The sequence below is a fragment of the Coffea eugenioides genome, chromosome 4, assembly GCF_003713205.1.
Source record: "Coffea eugenioides isolate CCC68of chromosome 4, Ceug_1.0, whole genome shotgun sequence".
Classification (NCBI taxonomy): Eukaryota; Viridiplantae; Streptophyta; class Magnoliopsida; order Gentianales; family Rubiaceae; genus Coffea; species Coffea eugenioides.
In genome coordinates this window covers 41,738,619-41,759,283 of record NC_040038.1, presented here as the reverse complement: position 1 = coordinate 41,759,283, position 20,665 = coordinate 41,738,619, and the positions used below count along the sequence as shown (strand labels likewise).

General features: G+C 36.3%; 2 protein-coding genes and 1 non-coding gene across 3 annotated transcripts; 1 reads left to right on the top strand and 2 right to left on the bottom strand.

Moving 5' to 3' along the window:
* Nucleotides 1–431: 431 nt before the first annotated feature.
* LOC113767406 (PH, RCC1 and FYVE domains-containing protein 1-like) lies at nt 432–11,054 on the bottom strand. Its single transcript, XM_027311488.1, has 9 exons — nt 10,950–11,054; nt 10,019–10,105; nt 9,274–9,363; nt 7,869–7,949; nt 6,282–6,470; nt 4,080–6,203; nt 2,632–2,778; nt 1,851–2,087; nt 432–920 (listed from the first exon to the last, which is right to left on the bottom strand). Exons 1-8 carry the CDS (start codon nt 10,995–10,997, stop codon nt 1,965–1,967), a joined length of 2,889 nt encoding a protein of 962 aa, XP_027167289.1. The 5' UTR covers nt 10,998–11,054; the 3' UTR covers nt 432–920; nt 1,851–1,964.
* Nucleotides 11,055–13,724: 2,670 nt separating this feature from the next.
* TRNAP-AGG lies at nt 13,725–13,796 on the top strand. Its single transcript has one exon. It is a non-coding gene; the product is annotated as a tRNA-Pro (tRNA).
* Nucleotides 13,797–15,057: 1,261 nt separating this feature from the next.
* On the bottom strand, nt 15,058–18,488 carry LOC113767845 (HVA22-like protein a). The gene is made up of 5 exons (XM_027312048.1): nt 18,235–18,488; nt 17,938–17,964; nt 17,646–17,768; nt 15,651–15,894; nt 15,058–15,454 (listed from the first exon to the last, which is right to left on the bottom strand). The coding sequence occupies exons 1-5, from the start codon at nt 18,303–18,305 to the stop codon at nt 15,380–15,382; spliced, it is 540 nt and encodes a 179-aa protein (XP_027167849.1). The 5' UTR covers nt 18,306–18,488; the 3' UTR covers nt 15,058–15,379.
* Nucleotides 18,489–20,665: the final 2,177 nt, after the last annotated feature.

Sequence of the window (20,665 nt, the reverse complement as noted above, 5' to 3'; positions counted from 1 at the left end):
GGCGATGAAGGCAATCCTTCATATTAGCTGTGGTAGTTACATCATACATGATCCAGGAAGATTAATTTTGGAAAATAAAAAATAAGGAGCAAAATCTTCAAATTTACAAGAGGAAAGGCATTTATTGATTTACCTTAAAACCAGCTTATTCTTCGTTTCCGCGATGGTATATGAGTGCAATCGGTAGTAACCTCCTTTAGATTTTTTTTTTCCCTGTTTATGTAGGGAATTTAAAATTTTTAAAAAAAAGTTGCTGAAGCGAAAATTAGATATTTGACAACTCATCTGAATTTAAATTTTGCTTATATGTCATGCATATAACCGCGATAGTGTATATACTATAAATGTATACAAGATTTACTCATATAACAAAGTAAGAACTGTAGGAATTTCCAACCAGCCAACTTTAACTGTAAAATCAAGATTTAAAAAAAAAAAAAAAAAATTGCTTGGCAAATTCTGGCTCAAAGTGACAAATTGAGAGAGAAGAGGAAGCTGAGGATAGAGCGACTGTATGGCGTAACAAATTTGAGCTGATCACAATAGGGATCAAATTTCAAAATACCCTGAAAAGAAAAAACCGAAATTGCATGGAAGCACCATGAGAAAAATCACGCTTCGCAGCAGAATGCTGAACTGCATCTTAGCGTTCTTTTCCTTGCCTACTTTCTAACGCCTCTACACGTAATGCTAACTATACACCGGGCAAGAATGACTGTACATCACATCTGAAGCAGAATTTCATTACTGTCAAAACAAAAGTGAAAGAGCTCTCAGAAAAAGGGTAGCTATAAAGCCGAAGATATGGTACAACCCAAGTCTTGCTGCTCTTACTGCATCAGTTTATCATCTGCTCGGATATCGATCTTAGTTGTCAATGTCTCAAGCTGCAACAGATAGACAGAGAAGACAGTCCAAAACTGAAGAATAGGAGCAAAAGAGTTGTAAGATTGACATTAAATATTGATCTCTTCTCCTAGTAGAAAATGACTTCCACAGAGTAGAGATTGATCATCATATGCTTGTGTAGTAGCTTATTGACATATATATATATATATATATATATATATATATACACACACACACACAAAGGTTAAACAAAATATTTTTGATATTTTGGGTTAACCATTTCCACAGCCTGGAGTTGATTGAAGAGAGACCTTTTCTTCCTTTTGATTGGATCCGAAACCTTAGATGCTAAACAAAAAACCAAGCATAGCCAGTCTCTCATACATCTAGTGTGTGTATATGTATCTATGTGCACATCACCTACACAGACAAGTTAAATCATAAAAGATTCGTACTAGAATGACTACCACCTACAACCACGAGAAAGTTAAAAAGCATTTCCAAATCATTAACTAAGATACAGCAACAGCTATCCAGAGACAAAGATGCCATTGCTTTTCAGTGAAGTCCTCCATGTACTCTAGTTGGTAAATTCCTTAACAGTCAAAAACTAGACTTCAGTGGCTGTCATATAGGTTGCTTAACTAGACTTCCTAAAGCACAAAATGCCTTGGCCCAGATTTCTTGTATGGCAGCTGGAGATAACCAATATCTTATTGAAATTTTGAAAGAACAAACATCTTACCAGGAGCAATTGGTTAAGCATCAACTGTTTAATACATTAAGAATGCATTGCCAACCCCTCTTCACCAAAAAACAGAAATCACTACATGATGTTTTGAATCAACAGCAAAGTATTTTGTGATGGCATTTTAGTTTAAATCTGGAAACAATTTTCCGATCATGTAATCCTTTCCACATTCTTCAGTAAAGAAATCACATAAAGGTAATGTCTGAGAAAGCACGTAATAGTAGCTCCTTAAAGGCCTGTGTAAATATACCTGAAGTGAATTTGTCCAGAAGACTGCCAAGTGGCTTGAGTTAGTGTCTAAATCTACTTAATGTCAGACATCCTCTACAACTATGTGCAGAACACCTCCCAAGCTCATTGGAGCTTAGCTGGTTAATTGGCTCCAGGAAGAAGAAATGCTCAGGGAATTGGAGTTGTTCTCTGAAAATGGATCCGAAGTTCTGCAGGAGGAAGCCCCTTGAGGCACTTTTGCAGACATGTCCCTCAACTACACAAAATTTTTGTACAAGAAGAATGCATTTAATGCAACTTATGTCAGCAATGAATGAAAAGTCAATGATTCACGGCGAATGGACAAACAGCATCACATATGAAATAAACCCTGAAAAACTAGTAATAAAATGGGTATCACATAGTACAGTGTATAGGATAAAAAAATAAATGCTTATTATCAGCTCAACACCTCATAGTTTGACTCTATTAGGCAATATGCATGCGCACTGTTCCAGCAGAACATGCTTGCTAATAAAATTATAGCCAAAAAGTTTTAGGACAATTGTCCAATAGTCCAAAGCGTTGTAAAACCAATATACGATGGCATGCTCTCTAAAAGATTGATAAATCATGATATGCAAACAGGAACATATACCAATATTATCTTCCTTGAAAAGCGCCATGAATCTTTTAAAACACTCATGTACAAATCTTTTCACTCGAAGTCTATTTCAAAATCCACATAATTAATATACTTGCAGTAATTTAGAATCATCTTTAACAGATAACAGAGGTTATGCCCAGGATGCAGTTTATACCTGCCTGATCAGTGAGTTTATTACTTCCTTTGCAGCATTGTTTTTCTCTGCCTCATACCTTGCTAATTCTGTAGCGTTCTTTATTTGGCTTGATGTTCTTTCCAGTTCTGATGCCAGGAACTGAGATCTGCAGGTAAGAATCTCCACCTACATATAGTATTCCAGCTCCAGTCATCATCATACTTCAAAGATATATTTCTGTTAATCCCAATTACTGCACAGGTATTTTGATATTTTAGTTGAATTTTATTTCTCCAGCTGCTGGTATTACTTATTCCACGTTGCAACTGTTTTGCCAGTTAATTTAGTTGTCACCATAAAAGGTCATTCTTTTAGTGTTACACTAAACAAGTTTGATGAAATGATCTTTCTTGCTCAGCTAATTGTTAGTCATGAAAAGAACATTTATCATTTTGTTGTCTCATGAAATGTATACGCCACATTCATTATCGTTACCTATAGAATGAAGTAAGAAAACTGGATATTTTCTAAGGCTAACATCGTCATCAGACTTATAGATGAAGATGATACTACTTTTGAAGCAACAGATTGTGCAACGAAATAAGGTTGTATAGGGCCTGCTGTGTTGTGAAGCCCTCACAGATCAACCATGCGTAAAAAGCATAATATCGCTTTCATAACAAATAACAAGAATATATGTTTGCAGACATGTGTTAAAAGCTTATGGCTAAGGAAAGATAACCCATGAAAAATTGGCATCAATATATGTGTGTGCGTCTGTACATATACATATATATATATATATATGGGAGTCAACTCTTCATCACTATAGTTAGCACATCCCATACCCACAAAACCAGAAACTACTCAAGGGGTTTACATAAAATGTTTAAGCAAACTACAAAATGATGCAAGCCCTGAGTAGAATCCAAGTATTAGCTACATTTTGAAGATCATAGAGTAATGATTACATGCAATAAATAGAATTAGCCAGATAAGTTGAATACTTTCGCCTTTAATTATCTTACAGACAGTCTATTAAAAAATACCACATAGCCGTCATTTCTGAGAGGATAAGATTAATATTAGTTGGGGCAATGCCAATGGCACTTCAATTATTTTTAATGGCACGCTGCCTCCTTTGTGGTTTTTGCAAAAGCACACAAAGAAAATGGGATGTCATTAACAAGAAGTATAGTATCAACAACATTAGCTTATTGATAATTCTAGACAAGTGGCAGTCTTCACACATAGACAAGGAGCAAAGGCAAGGACTCACTAGTGCATTTATCAGTTCCCTCAAATGTGAAAGTTATATGTGCTTACTAGTTACTATATATCTACAGTGACATCAATATGCATAACTCATCCAGAAATAAAATGTCAAATTTGGTTACTCTGATGCTTGTGAGGGATGCCAAAATAACAGTAGAAAGACCTTCATGCAAGTTTAGGGCAAGCGTATTCCTCTAAGTGTAACAGCTTACCTGTTCTCTCAAGAGCAATATTTCTTTTGTCAAACTGTCACTTTTCTGCTTTGAATCATCAAATACTGCATCAGGAATTGAAAGAGGAGGAGAAGAAGAAGGCATAACCAATGCAGATTGAAATGGACTTGATCCTCTAGAGTAAGGAGATGATGGTTGAGAATGCCCCGTTGAACCAGGAGCAGAAATAGATACTTTCTCAGCGTAGTCCAACATAGACCTTGACGGAGTTGGTATGCATGACTTATCACATAGTGAATTTTCACTACCGATGGAAGAGGAATGCCCACTGATTGAGGTTGACTTTAGGCTCTTCTTGTAATGTCCAATATTAGATCGTCTGAATGAATCAAAAGAGGAGAGTTTAGAAAGAAAACCACGAGGTTTGGTGTGAAAGTTCTCTTTCTCCTTTTCCTCAACAGCATTTCTCCCCTTGGTTCCGCTCAAGGCCTTGGGAGGTAGAAAACTAAAACCTGAATCCGAGCCCTTATGCAGTTTGGCAAAACAATTGTCACAAACTCGATAGGGTTTCTTCATATTTGGAGCCAAAGAAGCTTTTAGAGATTTCTTACTGCAGCATGCCCTGCAGAAGGCAAGCCCACAATTGTAGCAGTTCTTACATTTCCTTTTGAAATTAAACGGACGAGTGCAACCTGAACAAGTTGAACGATCAGCTAGAGACACTTGTTTATGAAGACATATAGCAGCAGTGAAGTTGTTCCCACAAGCTAAAGCCTTTACTTGTTTGTTCCTCAGACCTTCAACTAGTGTAGGAATGTCCCTGTCATTAAAGTCCCCATGCCCTAACTGACCATTTTTTCCCCTCCCCCAGGTGTAAACTTCAGATGTCGAACTCAGGGCCGCAACATGAAAAGAGCCACAAGCTATATCTTCGATAAAAATGTTTTTCAATTTTCCCTGCACACAAGTGGGCAGCCCACCAGCATGTCCAGGATTTCCCAGTTGTCCATAGTCCGCTCTTCCCATAGTGTATACTTCACCAGAGGCTGTAAGAGCAACTGTGATGCTTTGACCACAGGCCACTTTACAAAAGCTCATCTCTTCAAGAGCAGTAATGCAGAATGGTAAAAGTCTAGGTTCTTTATCCCCATGTCCAAGTTGGCCTTCATCCCCATTTCCCCATGTGAATAGCTTTCCACCTGATGAGGTTTCTGAACTTGTTGATTGAAAAGAAACATCTACTACAGCAGCAGTATGCCAAAATCCGCAAGAAACCCTTACTGTTCGAAATCCTTTTAGAGTTTCAACTTCCCTGGGAACACTTGAGCTGCTACGATCTCCATGACCTAGAGCACCAAAGGATCCATCTCCAAATGTGAATAATTGACCTAGCGAAGTGATAGCTGCAGAATGCCAAGGTCCACAAGAAACAGACAACACATATAAGCACTCCATCTGACCAGTTACTTTTTTTGGAGTCCAGTGGCTAACTTCATTTCCATGACCAAGAAGGCCTAATTTATGAGTTCCATCTCCCCATGTATAGAGGTCTCCTGATACTGTGAGAGCACAATTATGATATTCACCGCAAGCAACGGAGTTGATACTCAATCCATTGAGAGTCTCTACTAGTTTCGGATTAGCAATGTCAGTTTCTACTCCATGTCCAAGCCTACCACCAGATCCCTCACCCCAACTGAATACCTCTCCCCTTTTTGTAATTAAAACAGCATGTCTACTTCCACAAGCAATATTCTGAACATCAAGTACCAGTGTTGATTCCAGAGCCTTTGGCAGAAATGCATCTTTTTTAGCACCAGAAATCTCTCCAACTTTGTGCACACCCCCACCCAACAATCCATCACCAGTTCCTTCCCCCCAGATGAAAAGATCACATAGTCTATCAAAATCTTCAAAAAAGGACCTCTGGCTAGATGAAGAAAGTGCACTGGAAGAACTTACTCGTGAAGTATCAGCAGAGCTTTGCCCACTTGCATCATCCATATTCGTGCAGGACATTGAGCTTGTTGAATTTGTGAAAGAATCTCTCTGAGGAGAAAAATCCACTGAATTGTTAAGTAAGAATTCCGAAAATACTCTTCCCAATTTTTTCTGTGGAGGCTTTTGAAGAGAAAGCAGGTTTCTATGTACTTGTCTGGAATCCTGTTCAAAGAATACTAAGCTGATTGAATTAACTGCAGTAGACTAATTCAAGTGTCAGTTCAAAGCAGAGAAAGAAACCTCATAAGCAGCATCTCCACTGCCAGTTGACACAGTGGGCCGTATATTCCTTTGAGCATCAGCACTTGAAGTGTCTGATGATATATCATCACCTTTTACTTCTGTTTTCCATCTTTGATAATTCCCCTTTGAGATCAATGCCTGAAGGGCGATAAACCAGATTTCTGCTTCATCCTTATCTTTGCACATCTGTGAATATTGTTTACAGATAAGACAATCCCTTAACTTTATTGAGTACAACATTCTTAGAGAATGCAGCATGTGAGATGAACATAAGTTTATCTCCAAAAACAGAAGAAGAAGCTGAGTGTAAAAGCAACTCTTTTCTTAGTTCTATGAGAGACTTCAAGATTCTGTTGTTATTGCTCAAAAGGAACCATTGGTCAGTAGAAGAAGCAAAAGGCATCACTTTTATAAGGGTGTACGCTAGTCAAACATAATAATTCATGCCCATAAAGTAGAACCACAAATTGGACAGGAGGAAAACAGTAGCTCTTCTGGTCCCAGTTCAAAAAGAATTATGGAGGACAATCGAGCATCAAGCAGAGCGTATTTCTTCAATGGCAAGAAGGAAACAAAACTCTGATATGCATGTCACCAATATTAAAATTCAACAGGTCAGTTGTAGGTATGAAGCTTTTCCAAATTTCTTTTTGCCCTCTAAAAGCTGTGTGCCATTTCAACTTAAGTGTACAATAGATCCTTGTTTCTAGTCGGATAACGGGAAGTAAGTATTTTAAGAGCAAAATTCATTTTCTAAACTAGTACAATAAGTGGCCCGGGAATTAGCATGTCCTTATGTGATACCAAAAGCCAATCTCATACCCATCTGCTTAGCTACTTAATCTATTATTTCGGTGCTATATTTGCTATCTGCTTCTTACATGTTTCAATTTGTCAACATTTTCGTTCAAAACCATGTCACTCTTGGTTAATTTGTATAGACATTAGAAAGGATTCATTAGCAAACTACAATAATTGCTTTTCCACTTCATGTCCTAGTTTCTTTTACCTCTAAATTCTCATGATTGTTACTAAGTCAACTCCATCTACTTTGAATCAGCCAAATATCCATCTTCATAGTTCCACCTGGAAAGGGTGGAGATGCAATTTTTTGTGCAATGATTCGTGAAATGGAGGATGGGGTTTTTGTGAAATTGCCACCTCAATGATATGAAGGATTGAGCTATAATATGATGCTCCAAAGTATTGCTTAATTCACTGTATGGAAGAGGGTGTATGTGGGTCAATCTAGACTGTTCAAAAAACTAAACAGTATCCCCAATCCGAACCAAAACATGCCTCAAATTGATCGCCCATGGTGATCATTAAGTACCTGGTCCCTTTTCGCAAGGCCTTCTACCTCCTAACTTTTTTTAACATGTCACAGAATCCCTTTCAGAAAAGAGAAATCCCCTATTATTCATCTTGGTTTCAACATATAGATGATTTGCAAGGTTTGAAAGCCATCCGAATTACTCAAAGGATGTGCCAGTGCAGATATGTACAATTAATCCTTGATTAGAAGGTCAAAATTAAGGTATTCACATGAGAGTCCTTCTAAGAAAAACAAATTAATTTGCCTACCAGATCCAAGGATCGTTTTCCATATATAAGAGAAAATGATTGATATTCCTTTTCAGGTCGAGGAAAACGTTGGAATACATCCTGCAAAAACAACCATAAGATGAGTCAATTGAACCGTGGATGTGGCAGAAGTTGAGTGATATAATCTGAATTTAACTGTCAAATCAAGTTAATGATAGATAATGTTTCAGGGATAATAGATGGCACCGAGCTCTCATTGTTACATAAATGCAAACACTATCTATTGGTTTTTTTTTTTTTTAGTCTCACTTAAACCTGCTAGATATGATCTTAATCCAAGTTAAAAAAAAAAGGACAAGCATCCTATGAAAGTCAACAAAGTACATGAGAGATGCAGCAGAAACAGCATTAATACAACTGATGCACTCATGCAGACTTGTTGTACTAAAACAGAAATAACATCCATGATCATGTAGAATGAACTGAAATTGCCTTCATAAGACAATCAGCATAAGGACTAAGGGAAAAACTAAGCAGCAGGGGAATCACTAAGTGACATGGTTGTATCAAGGCTGATTAGTGGAACTGGAGGATAAGATGCTAGTAAAGATTAACAGGATGCCGAAGCAGGATACAAGAACCAAATCCCGAGAGGTGGTCAGAATATGCTGCAATGATTATGCTCTATTGATAGTTGTAAGCGACCAAGTCAGTTGTTGGACAAGCTCAAGATAGATTCATGACAAATACTCATGCAAAGTTGCATGACCGGTTCAACACTCAATGGTACTAAATGCATCAGAGTAGAAATCATTATGTGCAACATGATGCATAAACTGCAGACTTGTTATCAGAAAATCAAGCATGCGAATGATTGGTTGAGTTCACTTCCCTATGCCTAAAGCTTATTTTGTAGGCTTATTGAACAGAGCACATTACGCAGCATCTTTTGTAGTTTTCTTTCAAACAGATGGCTGAATATCATAGAGCGTAAGCATACTTTTGGTAATCTAAAAATTCACAAACAGCTATATCTACCTAGGATTTTAATTTAACCACTGTCAACAATATGCTAAATAGGCCTCTGCACATAGGTCTCCAAATATGGTATTACATCATGCTCTTTAAATGTCAAATATCATTGGCAAATTCTACATATGAGTCCAACCATATTTGGGAAGATTGAGACTATCTTGAAAGTGTCAAACCCTGCATGTCATGTTTCATATGGCTCCACTCTTTATTGTGTTTTAGCTAATCCAAAGTAAAAGGAACTTTAATTCGAAGCAAGATCTTCAAACTCTAAGAAACCAAAGTAGATATGACTTCTTCTGTTGCAATTCATATTTTCATTCTCTCTCTGGTGGTAAACCACAGCACAGCACTCAAAGCTTTCAAAATTAATGGTAAATACAAGCAAGAGATGCACATAGAACAAACTTACAGTACGCTGTCCAGGTATAATTCGTGAAACATGATTCAATCGAAGCTGTTTCTCCTCCTTACCAACAAACCATATTAGTGTTGTCTCATCCTGAAATGCATGTATGTGAGCCAAGTTTGTTAAAGAAGTGTCTGAAAGCCTCATTATGCACATTTTATAGGAGGCTACAGGTGTGAAGAAAAATGGAACATGAGGAAGAAATTAAAAACCAAAAAATTAGATATAGGACCCTAGTTGGTTGTAAAATCCGACAAAATCATAGAAGAAGGGCTCATCCTGGTTGTAGAAGCCCCTAAAATCATCCTAACTGTGTCCGAAAATTATTTGCAACCTCTTATTATTTTTTATTTTGTGGTTCATCAAGAATAGGAAGAGGAGGGGGGGGGGACCCAACCCAGAAACTAATCGAGCAGTAGATGGCTTGGGAGTAACCAAGCTGTCCCCACCTGGATCCCTTTCCCTCGACCAGGGATCCCTACAAGAGATTAACAAGCAACCTATGTCCTAGAATCAAATTTCAGTGACATACAGAAAGGAGCCATCAAGAAACCTTCTAATATTAGTTTTCAGAATTATGTATGGACTGAAAATTGAATGCCAGATAAACCAAGTTTGCAATAATTAAATCACTGTTTTAAAAACACTTTCAAATGAAATTTAGGAAACCTAAAATTAGAATACCATCCATACACTAGCAATCAATTGAAGTCAAATTACTCCTGGATATGAGTGCAATGGAGCTTACATTAGAGAGCTGAAAAGGGCAAAACTTTGGCTTCCCTCTGCGGCCATACTTTAGTAGATACGAGCCTCTTTTCAATGCTGTAATAGCCTGCAGTTAACAAGCAAAAATCAACTTCGAAAATCCCCATCAAAGAACCAGGTACACAACAGATAATGAATATGAATGAACAACCACCAAACTAAAGAATTTGGGTTAAAGCAATCACTCAATGTTAGAATTTGGAATATTTCCTTTAAAAAAAAATAAAAACAATAATAGATTTAAAAGTAGTCAGTACTAGATTGTCATCAAGTTTTTGAAGACAAACATTAAGAAATATATGATCCACAAAATGAAATAAGGAGCTGAATTTGGCCAGGAAGGTCTTCCTATGTTTTATTTAGTTTTCTGAATGATTCTCTTTCACCAGCTGAACACTAAGTTAGAACAGGGACTAATCTGACCAGTCTGCCACAGTCTCCACTTAATGACTATCACCTCAAAACCAAAGGAAAAACCAGACTGCAGATTAGTTCAGCTGTAAATAAAGTCTGTGTTTCATAGATTCATTTTGACTTTCATCAAGCATATAAACTCTCATTTAAAATTCATCAAGCATATAAACTCTTATAAGCAACAATATCTTGATGTGAAATTAGGGAATTATATCTTTTCCTATTATGGAACGACATGTTGAAGATAAGAATTGTAAACGAATTTTATGATGTAATTGTCAAATTCTAACTCCTCTATAATCTAGTAGTAGCGACAAGAGTCAGATCTGTAAACTTCACGAAGGGAGAAAACCATACTTGTAGAGAAAAAGCTTGTATGTAAGTCATTCAATCCGGTCATTGTACTATTAAATGGAGAACTGAAAGTTTCTTTCTCATTTAGTGCAACAGAAAAACTTCAAAACATATATACCCAAGACATGGCGAAAACTTATTACCTGATCAATGTTCCTCTCAGCAACACTGTTTCGCTGTAAGTTAGTCATTTAAGCTGCTACATCAAGCTTGGTGCGTCGAGCGGATAAAACCATCTATACAATGCCATGCCTGTAGAACATGAGAAAAAACAGCCAAATTTTCCTCCAAAGAAATCTTGAAATGCTATTTTCCTTGGATACGTGTTCGGTTCTCATCTAGTATTATTTCCACAGAAAATCTAAATGATAGGTGGAGCAGGTTACCAATGGTGATAAGTCGGAATAAAGTAATCAAATCTACAGTCCAAAAGTAAACAAAAACAACCAAAATCCAGTGCATTTACATCATCGATGTTCCCTACTTGTTTCATTCATAGATCACAAATGAACATGCTCAGGTACCTCAAAACTCTATTACTGAAACTCCCTGGCATCATTTAAATTCCTAAAATTTAGAAATTACAAAACTGAAAACCATATGAAGAACCACTACAAACTCGTAGTTTTCATCCAATACTAGTGGATCTAGATTATTGGTATCCTGCTAAGGAATCATAAGCTATCCTTAGAAACAGAACCTTGGATGAACACCACTCTAACTATGACAAAGACAGTTCAATCTCTAAGATCCGTCAAAAGTATTGCACTTCTATTTACTAGAATAAAAAGTATACCATTTTGACCGAAAAAAAACCATTAAAAAAAACACTAAAATGATACATCATAGGTACAGAGAAAACACTATATACGTTTCCAGGACTAAATCAGAAAAATAAATCCGCGAAATCAAAATAGTGATACTTTATGCAATATATATGCACAAATAACAGCTGAAACAAACAAAAAAGAGGAAAACATCGACATCAAAACATTACGGAGAACATACATTAATCACTACAGTTTCCTTCAATCTTCTACTGTGCCATAAGAAATTGGAAAAAACCAGCGCTAAAATCACTTTTCCTAACTTCAAACAGCAACAGCAGCTAGGGATTGTTCAAAAATTATTCAGATAAACACACATTATTAAAGATCACTAAACAGCATTATCCAAACAATTAATCTTCTAAATCCAGTTTCTCTCTTCTTAAAAAAAAAACTAAATGCGTAAATGAAGAAATCAGTACAATAACGGCATTGATAGTCATTAATGCATTTACCTAGAAGAAGCTGAAAAAAAAAGGGTAACTTGCTGCTCCGAATACGTGACGAATCCGAGGTGATTACGAGCTCTGAAATTGCCGAAATTGAATATATCGAAATCTATGCAGCGGAGGTATTTTTCCCCCTCCGGCGAGAACGACGACGATGAAGCTTGTGATGGAATTAAATTCTTCCTGCACAGAGCAAAATTTCCAACTGAGCAAGTCTTTCTCTCTGTCTCATTTCCGATGTCTATATATAGCTGTGTTGTATGTATTTTTTTTCCCTCGCGGAATTCAACTGTTTTTTTTTCCTATTTTTGTCAATTTGTTTTTCGGTTTTGGGTCCAGGGGATTTTTTGCGGTGGGGACACGTCAGCTACAGAATCTGAATCTGTTGGAATAGGTAGGGCTATTTATGTAATTTAGCTTAGTGATTGGATTAGCGGGGATCAGCATCTCAGGTGTTGCCTCCAATCACGTGGATTCCCGCCAGTTTCTGCAGCCCACCGATGACCAGACGCGTGCTTATATGATGATTTTTGGGTGCTTACAAAATTGTTATTCTTTTTCATTTTTTTTTGGGTGAGCTCTGTACATATGTAAATAAAGGCTCAAACACTTGAATAGATCCGATATTCAAAAAAATCAATGGCTCAGATTGTACCACACCATTCATTTGTTGAGGTCTACATAAATATAGGAAACTTTTCGAATAGTCTATAAACTATTACTTTCGTATCATTTTGACTTCTCAACTATAAATTATCGCAAATAGACCCTTGAACTAAAAAGAAATTTAGGTTCTTAAGAACTTCCGTCAATTTCGACCATTAGGTGTCATGGAATTAAGACTAGAAAACAATCTAAAAGGTTTCGTTGAATGATTATTTCAACAAATTAGGACTAGAAATGGTGAAAGATGAAAAAAGAGGAAGAAACATTAAAATTAAACTCCATGTTATTAGTTGATAGTTTTATCCCTAGTTCCGTTACATTTAAGGCTCAGAATTGATGGAAGTTATTAAACTAAGCATTTGAGCCCCCCACGGGTAGCTCGATTGGAACTGGTAAGTCCGTCTTTACGGTAAGGTCTCATGTTCGACCCCTACTGTGGTAAAATTGCTGGCATCCTTGGCAGGGTTCTGCTGGCCTTAGAGGGATTAGTTTGGGCAAAAAAAGGCTGGGACACCTCCTAAGTGAAAAAAAAAATATTAAACTATGCATTTTTTTTTGGTTCAATGATTTGTTTGGGACAATTTATAATTGTGAGGTCAAAACCGTGCAAAGTGATCGAGTCCTCGAAATAGTTCGCTGGGCTTGGTTCAGGTAAACTCCTACATTCCTGAAGTAAGTTCTGTAGTTCCGCTGGAGAATTTGGTGCTTAAAAGGTGGACTATAAATGGCTGCTCCCATGGTGCAAGGGCTGTAGTAAATTTTGGTTATATTGAGTAGTTTTGTCCGAAAAAATTTACCACTAAAACAGTCTGGATTCCAGAGGAAAATGCAGTGAACTAGAAAATTGTGCCAACTACTAAGAAATCTGATGTTAGTAGTACTGAAATGGAGGAAGACTCTATTGTGCACCCTATTCTCGGAATGCCCCTATTTTCCATGAGTTGTAAAATAAATTCTGAGCTGGGTCAGCACACCTGGGCATTTGGTCTAGTGGTATGATTCTCGCTTAGGGTGCGAGAGGTCCTGAGTTCAATTCTCGGAATGCCCCTATTTTCCTTGCTTTTGCTTGTTCTTTTCTCTAAGCTATCGCAAAGTTTCAACAGTTTCCTCATGCAAATTGCAACCCATGTACGTATTTATGTTACAATTTCTTTTGCAGTTGAACAGCCTTAACTACCTAAGCATCAGCAACCACTAAACATTATTATAACCAGTGGCGCATGGATCGGGGGTTGTGTTAACACAATTTCGTACAAGTTTTTCTCTGCTATGAACTATTAGAATTTCGGTTTAAAAGTTAAAAGAGTTTGGTGTAAATAAATTAGATTTTTAGATGTAAACAAGTTAGATTCAAGTGCAAGTCAAATAAAGTTTGTTTGTTACCGTTTGGTATAAATCAGATACAGTTTGATATAATTTTGAAATAGTCAAATACAGTTTGATGCAATATAAAAATTACAAATTTACTTTTCAAATTGCATGGAATGAAACTTGCGACGCTCACCCCCATCGCGTATTTACACTTTGGTCGACCAAAGAAAAATTTTTAGGCATAGAGTTTGTTTGGATAGAAGGTTTTTTGAAATAATTATTGCAGCACTTTTTATGATGTGATGTATGTGAAATAAAAAAATGATTAAAAATTCTATGTATGATGTAAGCAAAACAAAACCACTGGGCCAATGGCACAGTGGCCACCACCTAGTTGGTGGGGTGGGAGGCAAGGGCAAAATGCCAAATTTAAGTGGCTTGTTTCCAAAAAAATCCAAGTGGGTGTGCTGTACACCCGTTTGGTCCGATGGTGGTTCAGTCCCCTACGAGTTATCCCTAGACCTCCTTAGGTCTGCCCCCTTCCCCTTAGTGTAGGATAAATTAGGTTTATCGTCTCCGAAAAAAAAAAAATGTAAGCAAAACAAAATCTTGAAATTTTATAATTTTTACTTTTCTATACTCATTCATCATATCAACGTGCCCCCACAAACCAAAAAAAAAAAAAAAGGAGTACAATCCAGGACTCCAGGTGTTGGATTGTCAAAAAAATGTGTTTCTATGTTGATAATTGGTGAAATTTCCATCAAAGAGTCAAGCATGAGTGATTCGCTAACAATTTTTAATAAAAGAAGAATCAAGCTTAGATCCATCACTTTAATGATCACCATGCGCAAACTCGACAGCTTAATGAGTTTAATTCACTGGCAAGATTTTCTACACACAAAAAATTTGTGCTATAATGAGTTGCAACACATTTATCAGATTCAGATTCCTCACATCTTCTTTGACTTTATTAATATGTGTGCAGCTCCTTCATATTAACGACTCATGCTTTCAGGATGAGATTCAAGAAGAGGGTGATTACATGATTTATGCTACATCAAAATGACACCAACATCTAATGCATAGAGATAACCAAGAATCCAAATATGCAGGTGAAGGTTCTCTACTATTATTAGTTCCAAGAAGGATGGTACAACACTAGTCACAGTTAATAATACAAAACACCGTAGACTCATGGTACACCTTGACAAAACATGGAAGCATCAGCAACAAAACTCTTTACAACAGCATAAACATACTAGGGTAGATGGCAACACTAACACCCTTTAAGGTCCGTACGCCATAGTCCAGTACGGATCAGTATCTGTAGTCATCGTCGTAATAACTGTAGTTATTGTAGTCATTGCTGCTGTACGTCGTATTCTTATCAGTCTGCATGGACAAAATAGCAACATGATTCTGATACTCGAACGAAAATTAGTTCATACTGCAAGAACTGCCAAAATAAACCATGAAGAATGCCATAACAGATAATTTTACGTTAGGACTGCATCGCCAGGAATGCATTGCTCACTTGCTCTCAAAAAGGGTACAATGAAACATATGGAAGAAAGATTAGTCAACATACCCTGTGAATCATCTTCTCAAATTCTTCTGTTCCGTGTTCTTGAATGTATTTCTCAGCTGCAGTGAGAATGTCGTCTGGCTTACTGAAGACATCCTTCTTCCGTGGAACGTACCAAATGTTGACGGGCTGTCGGTTAACAAAGGTAGGCCTAACAAAGTGCTCGTAGACATAGGCAGCTCCGTTGAAGTATGGCATGACCAACCAGCAGGTCAAGATCAGTTTTGCATAAGACCAGATAGGGATCCTGGCATTATGAGAAGGTAAACTTTGAGCAAGCTCTTAACATAATGCTGCTTTAGAAAATTCAGAAAATATGACTAATTTATACACGATGCCATGATAGAAATGCAGATTCTAACACGCAAATTCCAAGCCTTTTAAGTTGAAACCAAGCCTTTTAAGTTGAATTTGAATTGCCCTGAGATTTAAGCAGTTCCAAGCTAAACAAAAAGCAAATTCTACTGCACCTGTAGCTGTTTACCTAAAAACGAAATGGTGGTTATACAATCAATAAGATCCACACTGAGTCATAATATTTGAGTACATAGCAAATAAAGACATATAAGTTTCCTTGGTATTTTTAAAAAAGTACCAATTAAAAAGAAGGTAAAAGTTTGTAAACAGCTGATAGAAACACATGAAGCCCCACAACCATGGGGAAAGTGAAAGAGGACATGACTTGAACTTGTCTTTGATCCTCACCACCAAAACTCATATAAAATGCTGAATTTTAAGACAGAGATGTAGACTTTTGAGGGACAAACTAGACCTTCACTTTGTCTGCTTTCTCCTCCTAAACCACAAGTTTTTGAAGCAACAGCCCAACGATAATGGTTAGATACAAAGCACAATGAGTCATTTTGGTGAAGTCATTTCAATCAATGCAATCCATAAAATCCTTAAGGAATCTAAGTTCCATTATCTTTTTTATTTTCTGCAAGCCATCACTTCCCCCTAAAGCAATTGGTTCCTCCCTTGTTCAAACTACTTATTGAGTAAATGACAGAAAATCAAATTTTTGGCAAGCCGCTTTCTTTACTGCAAGCCAGAGCAATAGAGTAGGTGAAGCGCCAGAAGATTGGGTAAAAAATTAAAAAGGTACTCAACATCCTCTGACCTCACATGTACGCTGGTGCAGGACAAATACAAATTTGCAATTCACCAACTTGTATCAAAACCACAACATAATACCTTCAGAAAAATCACACTTTTAAATCTCTAGATTGATCTCAATCCATAAAAGAAAACATGAAAGCAATAATGAACAAAAAATTTTCCAGATAGACAATGCTGAAACCTACAACCTGTTGAAAACAAAGATCAAGGCTTAAAACATGAGATATAATGAAGATATGTTTTTTGTCCAGTGGTGTGGAGAGCAATATAATCAATTCACCCCCGACGGGATACTCAGATGGTTTGCAGGCTATAAATAGCAAGCCCAATTATGTGGAAGAAATGGTAGTAACAGTCAGTATAATTCTCCCAAAGCATTACTTACCGGAATTGTCATTCAACTCAACCCAAACCTCCCCCTTCCTCCCCAATCGCGAATTATTAAAACTTAAAACTGTCCCCTAAAATCTCCATTGTGAACCCTGCAGGCAGTTCAGTGCTAGTACTAAGATCTTAAAAAGAAGCTATCCAACTTCTACCGTCACCAGTGAAATTTTAGTCCACAGGTGACAAAATCAATTACACCCATCTCTTGAATTATCCTTTCACAATCTCCTTAGCCTCAGACAATTTAATGAACCGACACACCTCATTTGGGTAACAGAATTCTGCAGATCAACAATGTAAACTTAAATCCATAAGTACAGATCAGCATAAAGTTCAAAACTTGAACAGGTATACAGCTAAATGGTCCACTTTAGCTTTGCTATAAATCCGCAAAATAAGCTTTGATAAAAGGCTATGAAGGGAAGTTCAATCCCAAAGAACGGGAAAAGATTTCTACTGATAGTCAAATGTCTGCCCCAAAAGGAGAATTACCATTCAATGATTTTTGCAAAAGTAAGCTCAAACAGGGTGATCATGGAGTAGAGAATCCAATAAGTCAGCCACTGCTGATCATCTACAGGAGACTTGGTCTCAATTGCCCTGATGGAAGCATAACTGCCAAAATAATCACAATAAATGCAACCATTTCAAAAATCCTTAACATACACAGATAGTCTCAAAAATTTAAAAAAAAATTTCAATCTTTCAAATTTAAGGAAACACAATAAAGAAGAAATACTATGAATTTGAATCACACATTCAGATTTCCAAATGACCCACTTACAGAGGATACACCAAACTAACCACAGGCCTGCAATATCAAACAAACATAACAAAATTAGAGAAACCCTTTGGATAAATAATATTAGCCCATCTAGGCTCCAGCCTAGTATTTAAGAAAACAACAGGAAAAAAAAAAACAAAAAGAAATAAAAAGACCGTCTTCAGGAAATTAATTAACTATCCAAGAAAAGGAAAGTAAAACCCACAAATTCTTATGTACTAAAAAACCATAAATGTGAGTCCAAAAGCTGTAATAATAAGTGAAAATTGACGGGAAAAACGGTTTAATTGATGGTACCAAGCAAGAACATCAAAGTTGTTGGCCAAAACTTTAACTAAGCTTCCAGCTCCAGATCCACCACCTCGCATTTTTAGCAGAGTTTTATTTGTCCCGTTTCGATCTTGGATTTTGGCTAGTAGAAGAAGGTGCAAACAGGGTTGCAACCTAGTCAGAAAACTGAACTGATGAAGTGATAAGCAAGCAAGGACGTTCAGAAATCAGGAAAGTTCTCTTTTTGTGTGTGTGTGTGTGTGTGAAAGAGAGATGGCATAATTAAAGTAAGCCGAGTGTGGACAAGTGATATCATGTGGCCACAAGGAGTAGTCAGTAACTATACTTAGGTAGGCTACTATGAAAAAACACAATGGAATGTGTTTGGAATCTGGATGCTTGTGAGAGTTTCCTTTATGGTCTGTTTGCATTAGTCATGTTTTTCAAAATAAATTTTTTAAATATAATATTCCAATAATACATGAATAAAAATAATTTATCTATACAATATATTAAATATTTTAAAAAATATTTATAGTAAAAATTTTTCATATATATTGTTATAGTAAAATTTTTCAAAAACAATTGATCCAATATATTTGGATAAAGAAGTTATTACCGTAATATTTTTTATAATATATAAAAGATGAATAGATTATTATGATGATTAAAAATTGAAATCGTGATGTCAATAAAATAATATTCAACAAAAATATATTGCTATTCAAACGCATTGACTGCGCCTTTAGAAAATGAAAGTTTGAACAAGTTTTTACGCTAATAGCGTGTATAGTGCTTCTATGCATCATATTCTAGTACGAATTCGACATTATATTGTCCAAAGATAACTCTCAACTCTTTACATAAGCAATTCATCATTAAGAAATATCGATTTTATCTTTTTATGTTTCGTTTCTCACCTCTCATTAACTTTGACATTAAACAAATCTTAAGTTTTAGAGACTTAAGAATTTGCCCCTCCTATTAATCGTTAACCAATTATATGGTCGATTCACAAAGCGTTCATGCCCCAATATGTTTTACTATAAGACTTTAGAGCTGGTCAATTGAGTGAGGACAATAAACTTGCACAAGATTTGATGTTTTGTTTGGATTGCATTTTTCTGGACTTTTTGTAAAAAAATTACTGTAGTTATTTGATATTTGTGAGATGAAAAGGTGATTGAAAAATGTGTTCACGAAAAACGTAACAATTTTTTTTTTTTTTTGAAAAATTACAATCCAAACGTAAGTATTCGTTGATTTTTCTAACTCGACTCAAAAATATAAAACTGACTGTTGTTGCACATAAAAACTCGTTCAAACTCAGTGAGATAAAATCTTGGTCGCGATTACTTCATTTAAGAAAATATTTTAAGACAAGTTCTAAGAAAATATTTTCAAAACTCTGTACGAAATCAAATGAAAGTTGAACAATGTTTGGACAGTGAAATTATCCCAAATAATATTTCGCTTGCATTATAAACATATTTTTTAACCCACTTTTTTATATTTTCAATTACTTTTTTATTTCACATATATCACATCACAAAAAATACTACAATAATTATTTCAAATAATATTCCAAATAATACTCTATCCAAAAATTGTTTGTTTGGCACCTGCTTATCTCCTGGCTCTACTTTTTTTTTTTTTTTTCGAAACGATAGATGAACCCCTGGCTCTACTTGGATGACATTAATTGATAGACAGAGTACAGATTTTAATGCAATTGTTGGTAATGATGGGTTGGGTGGGACAGGTCACCTACTGGACCTGAACCCTGATGATAGCGCAAAGAAAATGGCCGGTAATCAAAGAAATTAACAATAAGGCCACTTTCTTCTACATTCCGCATGATTGGTTATTGGATCCATTTCCTATGTTCTCATGTAGGAAAAGACAGAATCTGCTTTGGAAATGAATGTGCTGTTAGTTGAAAAGCGACCTCTTCCCTTATGGATATCATTTTCTAAACAGCATTTCTATATGCTTTGCACTTTTTTTCTGATCTAAAATCAAATTTGTCATCTAGTCCATCAATTTTAAGGGAAAATGGTTTTTTCTTCCTCCAAGTCTATTGTTTAGCAAGCTGTACTTTAAAATTGGGAAATTCCAAGAAAAGGAGGCTTAAGTGGTACAAGTGTAACTCACTTAATTATGCAATTGCAATTCTACAATCATGAATGGCTATCAAGTCTAATAACACATTGCGGAAAGCCCGTTCACAAATTTGTCTACTTAATTATGTATCCTCTCACCCCACGGGTAGCTCGGCCGGTCATATAGTCCTTCTTTAAGACATTGATCAGTGTTCGAGTCCTATAATTACCGTGCTCGGAGTGGATTATGGTGCCCTTTCCCGGATCACAGGGGAATTAGTCATGTCGAAAACCCGGATACCCCCGTGTCGTAAAAAAAAAAAAAATTATGTATCCTCTCAGTGAGCACTCAAGGG

What these genes read in the sequence shown, in the direction of transcription:
- LOC113767406 (XM_027311488.1), bottom strand. Translation starts at nt 10,997, where the DNA reads ATGACTAACTTACAGCGAAACAGTGTTGCTGAGAGGAACATTGATCAG. An exon ending in CTGAGAGGAACATTGATCAG is followed by an intron (nt 10,106 to 10,949) that starts GTAATAAGTTTT and finishes TGTTAACTGCAG; the next exon opens with GCTATTACAGCATTGAAAAG. An exon ending in TATTGCTCTTGAGAGAACAG is followed by an intron (nt 2,779 to 4,079) that starts GTAAGCTGTTAC and finishes TACTATATGTAG; the next exon opens with GTGGAGATTCTTACCTGCAG.
- LOC113767845 (XM_027312048.1), bottom strand. Translation starts at nt 18,305, where the DNA reads ATGCGAGGTGGTGGATCTGGAGCTGGAAGCTTAGTTAAAGTTTTGGCC. An exon ending in AACTTTGATGTTCTTGCTTG is followed by an intron (nt 17,965 to 18,234) that starts GTACCATCAATT and finishes TTGATATTGCAG; the next exon opens with GCCTGTGGTTAGTTTGGTGT. An exon ending in TTGAGAAGATGATTCACAGG is followed by an intron (nt 15,455 to 15,650) that starts GTATGTTGACTA and finishes TTGTCCATGCAG; the next exon opens with ACTGATAAGAATACGACGTA.